This window comes from Adiantum capillus-veneris, chromosome 6, assembly GCF_014529385.1.
Source record: "Adiantum capillus-veneris isolate H3 chromosome 6, ASM1452938v2, whole genome shotgun sequence".
In the NCBI taxonomy this organism is placed as follows: Eukaryota; Viridiplantae; Streptophyta; class Polypodiopsida; order Polypodiales; family Pteridaceae; genus Adiantum; species Adiantum capillus-veneris.
Window position 1 is genome coordinate 163051604 of NC_140936.1, and position 10984 is coordinate 163062587.

The 10984-nt window shown below is 43.8% G+C and overlaps 1 protein-coding gene across 1 annotated transcript; it reads right to left on the minus strand.

The window, feature by feature from the left end:
• Positions 1-713: 713 nt before the first annotated feature.
• Positions 714-2337, minus strand: LOC147456639 (uncharacterized). Its single transcript, XM_086513872.1, has 4 exons — positions 2302-2337; positions 2092-2246; positions 1880-1985; positions 714-1338 (listed from the first exon to the last, which is right to left on the minus strand). Exons 1-4 carry the CDS (start codon positions 2335-2337, stop codon positions 1270-1272), a joined length of 366 nt encoding a protein of 121 aa, XP_086369998.1. The 3' UTR covers positions 714-1269.
• Between the last annotated feature and the right edge of the window lie 8647 nt (positions 2338-10984).

Here is a 10984-nt window from a genome sequence, read left to right on the forward strand (position 1 = left end):
GAAGAAGAAGAAGAGAAATTTAACATTATAGGAAACTATCCCGAGAGACCTTCAGGATCTATCTGACGAGGAGAGTTGAACTTTTGATGTGTTAAGGGAGGAAGGGAGGGCGGAAGGGAGGCTACATTGCTGTTTGGCGCTAGCTTGACCATGATCACGGTAGCTCTTCTAATAGTTTGACCACTGATGCCGTTGCCCATCTTGCTACAACGTCCGAGCCTCATGGAGAGAGGAGAAGAAGAAGAGAATTCTAACGCCGTAGTAAACTATCCCGAGAAATCATTGAGATCTATATGACGAGGAGAGTGGACCTCTAGATGTGTTATATGAGAGAGAGAAAAAAGTTACATTGCTATTTGGCGCTAACTTGACCAGTGATACCAGCATGCAAGTGGCACGACTGCAGTTCTTCAAATAGTTTGGCCACTGACGGTGCTGCCCATCTTGCTACTATGTCCGAGCCTCTTGTGCAGAAGCTACATTGTGCTTACGTAATGGTGTTGACTTGGTGCATTTGCAATGGTGATGTTGCTTATTGCTTGGCTTGCACAGCGGCAGTTTGATGCAACAATTTTATTTTTTTTTTTGAGCACTGGGGGGATTCACCACGGTCTGGGCCAACAAGAAGGCGTTCAGCAAGAAGTCAAAAGAATGGTTGAGAGGCTTCTTTGCCAACGACTATCAGGACCCAGGTGCCTGACACGGTTGCCTTTCTTGCATTCAAAAAGAGAGAGAGAGAGAGAGAGAGAGAGAGAGAGATAGAGAGCGAGAGCGAGAGAGACTCTGATGAGAACTGCGTGGGTTACTTGCCAGCGACTCAGGCTAGTGTGGTTCGATCGAGAGCTACAGGAGCGACGGCTCTTGCAAGTGGGAAACGGGCTTCCAGGTTTGGGTATGTCTGTATTTTAAAATTCTGGTACAAAAGCATCATACATCCTCTTTGTCAGGGCATCCGAGAGAGAGAGAGAGAGAGAGAGAGAGAGAGAGAGAGAGAATCCATGCTTTTAGCAGTGGGAGTAGAATCAGCAAGCAAGGATTGCACAGAACTTTGATAGTGGGTGATCCGGATTGTGTGTGTGTGTGTGTGTGTGTGTGAGAGAGAGAGAGAGAGAGTGTAGCAAGTACGATGTCATTGAATGGCCAACCATGTGGATGGGAGAGAGAGAGAGAGAGAGAGAGAGAGAGAGAGGGGTGTAGCAGGTACGAAGCATGTGGATAGGGAGATGGGGGGGGGAGAGAGAGAGAGACGGGGGCGAGGAAGCAACGACTCTACAGCTCAACCTCACATGAGGAGCAGAGATGCAACATATGCTCGGATGGCATCTCCACTCGACAACTCTACAACCTCAACAGGAGGAATTCAGGTTGGGCTTGGCATCGCATGTAACAACGACCAAAGAAGCACTTAGTGTTGATGGGAACATCATGTGGAGAGTGTGTGCCCATGGGTAGACCATGTGTCTTCATGCACAACGGCCAGTGGGTAAACTACTCGCAGTTGCAGGAGCAACCAACATAAGAGCCGCAGTCTTAAACTCTAGAGCACAAGAATCATTCAACAAGCTGGTTCGATGCAGATGGTGCATGGACTTTGAGGCATTTAGAAGGTTCTGAGCAACTAGGTGGGTTCTCTCTCTCTCTCTCTCTCTCTCTCTCTCTCTCTCTCTCTCTTTGTGTTTTACTCCTCCTTGCACTACGATTCCATAAACTCAGCTAGCCATTCATGTACAACAGAAAATAGCATGACAAAAGTGGGGTTCTTCAACAAGTAGCTGGAATGTGAGATATATGAATATGAATGTGGGATCGAGAGGCATGCCCACCCAAAACCGGTCTTGCTCTCCCGCCACCAACCACTAGAACAACCATATATGCCTACCTCGATCACAATTACTGCTGGATTGAAAAGCGGAGATCCATTGATGAGTACCCTAGCTATGGCGGCACTGTGACAAGAGGCACCGACCCAATTACGCCAAGAATGACTGCAGCAGCAGGTACCGATGTTGGTGAACCTCCTCGCAAATCTTTTTCCATGATGATGAAGGGGCTTGGGCTACCTAGCACACACAAGGCAAGTGGCCGCCTTACCGATGCAGATGAGTTGCAAGCTCCGGCGCCAACCCAATTACGCCAGGAACGACCGCAGCAGGTGCCGATGTTGGTGAACCTCCTTGCAAATCTTTTTCCATGTTTATGAAGGGGCTTGGGCTACCTGGCACACACAAGGCAAGTGGCCTCCTTAGCTATGCAGATGAGTTGCAAGCACCACATATGCATGACATGAATGTGAGGTTCTACCACAAGATCCAGAGGTTGAATGCAAGCTTGCTCCATGTTCCATTCTAGCAGTCAGGCAGTGTACAGATCCAAGAGGGTGAACTTTACTATGGAGATGGCAGTGAGAATCTGTAACTTATGGTAATGGCAATCTAAATAATTACACACCTATGTAACCCAGTCTGTGGGACTAAAGCTTGCTGTGAGGGCTCAAGCTAGGGCTCCCCTTTGCGAGTGCAAGTGCTTCCTCTCGGATCACAGCTTTTGCGCACGTGCATGCAGACATACATTTACACACTTACTCATGCCTCAAGCTACTCCTTTTGAAATTGTGTGTGCAAACAAGCGCTCCCAGAGCAAGGCCGCCTCCTCTTGAAAGCATTTATCCATCAAAGCACTGGCCGACAGTGGACATGATTCTCTCTCTCTCTCTCATGCGTAGACAGAAGAGGATCCACTGGCAGCATTCTCTCTCTCTCTCTCTCTCTCTCTCTCTCTCACACACACACACACACAGACAAACATCGATGGTCTCCGCGAGTTGCAATCTGCAACTATCTGCTGAACACGAATGATGGCGAGCTAGAGGATGGAGCCTCTCTCTTCAGTGACCCGCAGAGTTCTTTGAAATTCCCAAAATACCCCTTAAATCTCAAAAGTTTCCAGAACACCCCCAATATTTTGTCACAAATTGCCAAGATACCCGACAATTTTTCCAAAATACCCATGGTCGCGGGATTAAATTTCTCAAAAGACAAAAACATTTGTAGCTTTTCTTAAGGAGACTTCATTGTCTATCAATACAAGATGCTAAAACTAGAATTTGAATCTGTTAAGTAGGCTCTGGAGATTAATTGCTTTATTATTTTTAGACATAATATTTGCCCTTTTTTGCGAGGTAATTTGTGACTAATTACATGCTAAGCACTCAAAACCAGATCTTAAATGTCACTCAAAAAGGAATAAAGATTAGAAAAATAAATACAAGGATATTTGGGTAGTTTTTGAAGTTTGGAAGGTATTTTGGGCACAAATTAGAGGGATATTTTGGTAATTTTTCTGAAAAAATTCAATCCCCACTGTTGTTACACGTCATGTATTATGTACACATCTAGCTGCATAGAGATAGTGAGTAGAAATCTCAGCATTCGAAACTTCCGAGAACATGAACTTGAAACTCAAATCATGTCTTGGAAGAGAGAGAGAGAGAGAGAGAGAGAGAGAGAGAGAGAGAAGTTTTTATTGTCATAGGAACAATCCAAATAGAACTGAATGAAAGAGAAGGGAGAAGAAGTTTTTAAGGTTGCAAGAATAATCCCAACAAACCTCAAACATCATAGAAACAATGCTTTAGAGCGGTGTCTATCAACTCGATAGAGAGAGAGAGAGAGAGAGAGAGAGAGAGAGAGAGAGAGAGAGAGAGAGAGAGAGAGAGAATCATGTGCAGGTCGAGGCAAAAGAATTCACAATGATATTGTTGAACAAAAATGTCGTGCTTGGCAATGCCTTGGTCAACATGTATGCCAAATGTGGCGTACGTCACAAAGCACAAAAATTGCTTGAGGAGCTTCCTGCGCGGGATATCGTCTCTTGGAATGCAATGATTGCTATGCCCAACTTAGGCAGGGGCAAGAAGATTTGGGCTATTTTTGGTGAATGCAAAGCGAGGGTGTTAGAGAGAGAGAGAGAGAGAGAGAGAGAGAGAGAGAGAGAGAGAGAGAGAGAGAGAGAAGTTTTTGTTGTTGTAAGAACAATCCCAATAGAACTAAACGAAACAAATGGGAGAAGAATTTTTTTAGATTGCAGGAATAATCCCAACAAACCTCAAACATCATAGAAACAATGCTTTAGAGGGGTGGCTACCAGCTCACCCTAGAGAGAGAGAGAGAGAGAGAGAGAGAGAGAGAGAGAGAGACATGTACAGGTTGATGCAAAAGAATTCACAATGATATTGTTGAAAGAAAAAGTAGTGCTTGGAAATGCCATGCCAAATGTGGTGTACCTCATAAAGCACAAAAAGTGTTTGAGGAGCAACCTGTGTGGGATGTCATTTGAAGTGACCAACTTGGGCACGGCCAAGAAGCTCTGGTGTGTTTTTGGTGGATGTGAAACGAGGGTGTCTCTCCGATGCAATCATGTACACTTGCACCTGCTCATATGGCCAAAAGTGTTCACGATGATATTGTTAGCTTGGGGTTGTTGAAAAAAAACGTCGTGCTTGGCAATGCCTTGGCCGACATGTATGCCAATGTGGTGCACTTCATAAAGCACAAAAAGTGCTTGAGAAGCTTCATGTGCAGGACGTCGTCTCTTGGAATGTGTTGATTGTTGGATATGCTCAAGTTGGATAGGGCCAAGAATATTTGGTTTGTTTTTGGTGGATGGGAAGCGAGGGTGTCTCTCCGATGCAATCACATACGCTTGCATATTGAAGGTATAAAGCACAAAAAGTGCTTGAGGAGATTTCTCTACAGGATGTCGTCTCTTGGAATGCACTGATTGTTGGATATGCCCAACTCAAGCAGGGCAAGAAACTCTGAGCTTTTTTTGGTGGATGCAAATAGACGATGTCTCTCCAATGCAATCACGTACGCTTGCATCTTGAAGGTAAGGGTCACGGTCATGAAGCATTGGGTTGTTTTCAATAGATGGAGAGAGAGGGAGGGCATCTTTCCAAGTGCAATCACATACGACATATGCTCGCAGTGGGTTGTGGATTGTACGGTCCCTTGCGTAGAATATCAAGCTGCTATATGCAGCAACAATTTTTTGAGTAGCATGCATCCGTTGCTATATTGAATAGATTTCCCCCTCAACGGGCTGTTTTGGACCCCCATAGTGGACTGCTTTGTGAGTCGCGTAGAGTCAGCTAAGCCAACGTTGGCTATTCTGTTTTGAAAGTTTGAGGCAAGCATCAGGTTTGTTTGAGATGGGATGTTGATCCCTTGATGTGTGATTATTATGGGATGCTCTGGGCTGTTTTTTGGCGAATGCTAAGCGAGGGTGTCTATCCGAATGCAATCATCAGAGCAGTGCCAAGAAAGCAGCAATATCCGCTACACAAGCAAATATGGAGGGAAAGACCGCAAGAATTCCTCATGCTATCTTTCATCCATGCATTACTCTTTGTCATTAACTTTTTGTTAAATGAAGTTTTATATTAATCCTAATTTTTGTTATTGTTTATAGATGGTTAGCAGATCTATAGTCAAATACACAATGGATAGGGTATCAAAATATATTCGAGGTAATTTGTTGAACTTTACAAAAAAATAAGCCTCGCTTTAAAGTTTGAATGAGTAAAGCATACTAACCGTGTTGTATGAAGCATAGATCCACTTTTTTGGAGGGGACCCATACCTGCAAATGATGTTGTCCATATCTTAGAAGACTTTGATTCCATAAGGTATGGCTTTTGAATTATTATTATTTATGTCTTGCAATAGGTTTGGATTTTTCTTAACATACTCTTACTTCTTTGTAGAAAACACTATTATCGAGCCCATCTATTGGTAGGTCTATATGAGTCCACGTGCTATTTAGGACTCATAGGATACTATCATGTTGCCTTAGAGCTAGACGAGGCAGCAGGACGGGGTCATGTCTCTCTTAGAGAGATAGGGTATCAATGGCCCATAAATGCATTGCCTTCCTTTGGATTCGAAACAGAGAATTGGAAAGTGAGAATGTATGTTGTTGATGATACTCCAAGGCGGCTTGGACGAAGTGTGCGATACATTGGGCCCCAGGTGTTAGGGGTGCGAACTCGTGTCTATCGCAAGCTTCGCTTTTTGTTATGGAATTGATATTTTATTATTTATTGCAGTTGACAGGTGGAAAAGATTAGATCGAGCTAGGCCTATCCGAATGGAAATATATATATATTGTACATTTTATTATTCAAGTGCTCTTTATGAGATTTGGCCATTTATGACCGGCCGGCCAGTTTGTAATCAATTTGACCATTCAAAAAATCTATAAATTAAATACGTGCAAGAGGGAAATGGTCACTCTTGCACGGGGGGGAGATTGCACCCAGTGCCTGTGTACTTCTTCTCTTATCTCTTGCCGTGCCGGCATACCACTCCATTCTAGGAGGTGCGCCTACACGTGCTCTCTCAATCTATCTCGCTTTCTGTCTCCCTCTTTTCGCATGCAGTCTCGACTCTGTGCTATACGATTCGTTAGCCATGCAGAGTTGTCGTTTTATTAAGGATACTGGTTTTCCAATGCCATGTGTCGCAATTTCCTTTATCCGGCTACAGTGAGGACAGTGCGCACGCAGGGGGGGGGGGGGGGGGGGGAGAGAGAGAGAGAGAGAGAGAGAGAGAGAGAGAGAGAGAGAGAGAGAGAGAGAGAGAGAGAGAGAGAGGCGGACGAAGGCCGCCAGCCACACTAGTGTACTATACCTGAATAATTTAGAAGAAGGGGGGACGTGGAGGGTATGTCATGTTCAATTCTTTCCTTCACTCTCCCTTCCCTCCCTTGAAGGCTTGCATCGTTCTCTCGCGCTGTAGGTAGGATGCACAGAGGTATGAGGGCATCAAGCACAAGAGGCAAAGATTGCACGCGCACGAGAAAGCTATGCAGGTTGCCGGTGCTGTAGGCTAAGAGGCTTTCAAGGTTTGCAGTAGAGACACGCAGTCAAGGTTTCGTCTTGCTACAGGTTGTAGGTTAGGGTTTCCGTCACATCACAAAGGTTTTCGTCTCTCTCTCTCTCTCTCTCTCTCTCTCTCTCTCTCTCTCTCTCTCTCTCTCTCTCTCTCTCTCTCTCTCCAAAAATTCAATTTTTCCTTTAAAAAAATATCAGATTGCAGAAATTACCCCCCGAGGGGGGAGGGATATTCAAAGTTCTTTAGAAGGGCACGCAGACCGTACGCAAAATGTATGACATGTATGCTTGACGTGGAAGAACATGTATACATAGTGTGAAAACACATTTGTGTATAGTGTGGTCTTCTTTCCACCGTCAGAACTTTTCGTATCCTCATTAGAAGCAGAATGACAAGACTGGCCCTTTAGAGGATTCCATTCCAAAGTGCAAAGAAGAGATGACAAAAACCATTAACAAAATCAATCGCAACCTTTTGGGTACGATAGAGTCTCAAAGAACGCGTGTTGGTCCAAGAAAGCAAGATAACTACATTGGAAGATGGTGTGACGACCCAAGATGAACAGATTGTGTCACTCAAGAAGGATCTCGTCAAGGTAAGATCACAAAACACACTTCAAGAGGGAGAACAACCTCGGGAAAAGAGCCCAACACGATGAAAGAGATTGCGGGACATCAAAGAGGGGGAAGAGCAACACGAAGAAATGACGACTTCTTGGGTGGATGTTATTACAAAAACTCAACAGAAAGCGGATGAGGTTGATAAATGGATCGAGGTTGCTAAAAAAAGAAAAGGCAAGGAAACAATGTCCACACCCACCATTATTAACCTGATACTAGAAGAGGAGCAAAGAAGATGTGTGCGCGCTTTATATGTAAGAATTTGCGGCCTTCAAGACAAAGATTATGTGGACAAAGAGGTAAAAAAACTCATGCCTTTCAATGGGGATTAATGAACCGCTGCGCACAAAAGCTTGGAGTGTGGGCAATAAGAAGAAGAAGAATGGAAGCAATGGGGAAGCCTCAAAAAAAAAACACATGAGGGCAGTAGGCTTTGTCTCACACTTGAAATTCTTTGCTTAAAACAGGCACAGAGAGAACGAGAAAAGGTAATATGCTATTGAAATTAGAACTTAAGCTCACAGACAGCTCGGAAGCTAGAGAGAAGACGTCAACTTGTAGGTCCTAAAATTGGCATCGCTTTTGGTATTTCTTAATACTTTAAGAGGGTAATTACACAGAAGTCTTGGGAATTCTTTGTATGTATCCAGTTAGTTACCACTTGTTCTGGCAAAATTTCGGCAACAGAACGGTCCCAAAACTTGCCTAAAACCAATTCCCCTACGGGAACTCGTTTCCACTGGCAAAAACCCTTTGATTCCTACCCAAGAACAATAAGTTCAGCACACTATATTTACTGATTTTTGTCTTGTTTTTCGTCCTAAACAGTCCCTGGATTGTCCTCTAGCAGTGCGGCACTATTTCCAAGGGTTGTCGCGTCCGTATGGCTGAAAAACAGTCAAAATACAACGCATAACCAATGCTGAAATCGCACTTGTACGGTGAGGTTGTTTCCTCAATTGTGCCTACTTTTGGAGTAGCAGTCAGCTACTCCTGTTCGTGCTTAGGGAGGCTCTTGCACCAATAAAAAACGCATATAACTACACAGTTGTATGTGAGTCAAATGAAGAGTCCTCTTGTGGGCATTACATTACTGCACATAGGGGAGGGAGAAAGAGAGAGAGAGTATGAGGTGTGCAGGACATGACTTCTTGTACCACACTGTACATGAGAGAGAAAGCTTGCAGTCAATAGCTCTGAACCTGTGGCAAGTTGCAAATGAAGCTCCTCTCAGCTTAAAATCCAATGCCCATTTTTTTGCAATAGGAAAGTGCACGAAATTGTGACACTTGGCACGTTTACACACAATTTTCCGCTTCAGGCTTGCCCTTAAAAATCTCCCGATTGGTTGCACAATTGACTTTGTAGTAGAGTTCTGAAATGTTTCCCTCGTCATTCTGTAAGTAATGATGTGAATAGATTTCAGTGCCAAAATAGTAATTCCCTAATTTTTAAGAAATGCTTCCGTTGATCTTTCATTGGTCTTGTGACCATTTATCCCCATTGGGACCATATCCAAAAATGCAATGTGGCCCACCTGCGGGTACTTTTCTTTGGTGACCCCACCTTGGCTTTATGCCTTTATTGAGTTGACTTCCTAGTATCCACCAATTTGGTAAGTGTGACGGGGGGACCTACATGATCTTTGAACATACATCCTCTTTCTATACGAATTCTAGTGCTTGACTAACTTCCTCGGAGTCTGTGGATGAAACTATCGTTCACATTGGTGTTCCAATGTCCGATCATTTGCAACCTCAAAAAGAGGGTCTCGAAAATAAAACAAAAATCATTGAAAAGAAACCAACAACTAAGGTTAGCAGTTGCCCCGTCCACATAGTTAACAGTTGCCACGTCCTCGTGACATACCCCCCTCTTGAAATTGCAAACGTCCTCGATTGCATACCATGAATACATGTTCCTAATGAACTTGTGTTTTTAGCACTCTTTTATCATCGCAAGTATCCGCAAGAATGGTTGTGGGTGAAAGCATGGTTTGGTGGTACAAAAAAATGACCTATTTTGCTTCTACCTGGTTGGTACTTCTACATATGTCCACACTTTGGAGGGAACCTTTTTTTTCATCTATGTTAAAGAATGGTAAGAGGGAAATTTGTATGATTTAAACTTTTCGTGAAAGAAAACATCGGTGGGGCAATAATTAATGCGAGTGGTGTTTTGAAAGCATGCCAAAAGTCCCATCACATACTGCGTTTGTGAGTGGAACAGTTGCTCAACACATTTTCCAGCTTCCGCCTTGCTCTCTTACTACAGCGCCTTCTGCAAACCACTACAGTTGCAGGTAACAAGCTCTCCGGCTACTCACAATCAGGAAGATAAGGACGTCAGCGAGGAAATCTGCAGCCAAAGCGTCATCGGACAATGGGAAGAAGAAGAAGAGGACAATGGATGCAAAATCCCCTCGGAACATCAACACCCCAAATACGAGGGCTAGCAAGGGGGCCTCCTTTGTGGAGAGGGAGAAACCTGCTGTGTCCGTGGAGACTTCATTTAAGCATGGGCCTCTTTTTGCCGATGATCAGACTCCACAATCACCTACAATATCTAAAGGTAGGTGCTATGAGAGCTCTGCATTTTCTGGTGATTTATCATTTTCTTTTCCATGCATGCAAGCTTCTGCATGTCTTTTATCTGATGAGGTCTGCATTTGCTTTTTTTGCATGCAGCAAGTACAGGTGCATGTTTGGGATTTTCTTAGGAATTTAGCGTTTAGGAAAGTTACAAAGTTATATGGATAAGCTGCTCTTTAGATTGCTAACTTGCATGCATGCAAGTTCAAAAATCAGTATATGTTGTGCATGAGCATAGCACAAAGTTGAAGCTCAGTAGGGCTGTCAGCATAACCAAATTTGGTACTAACCAGTATCAGATTTGATACTAACTACTACCAAATTTCGCTCTGTACACAACTGAATTTTGCAATTGTCACCTGAATGAGATACATTCATTTCATTCCATGTGTTTTGTTTTGCACAACTGAAATGAGGCATATAAGGTGAATAATCAGGTATTTGGACTACTTGAATGAGGGCATGTCTTTACTTGCGTGTTGTTTCCACATCGCAAGAAAAAATAAGATGGAGAAGTACCCTATCTTGACAAAGTTTTGCTATACAACACAAGAGCTTCATGATGAGTATGGATTGAGCATGGAGGGGGTGCTGCCAAAGGATCTTACGGAAGATGACATCCCCGATGACCAGTGGCTCACTGTATTCAGGCATTCCAGCTAGAAGAAGACAAAGATTTACTTAAATCACGTGCAACCATGGCTTCCGGATGAAAGCAGGTTCCTGTTCCATAAGGTGTACCAAGCCCCACCATCATGTGGGGAGATCACTACAAAATTTGCCCGCTATTTTGCATATGAGAAGTGTCATGCATCCACAAAGGACCCTGTGGGCCACAGGGTTGCAGGGGCTAGGTTTGGTGAGAGTGTACTCAACATGT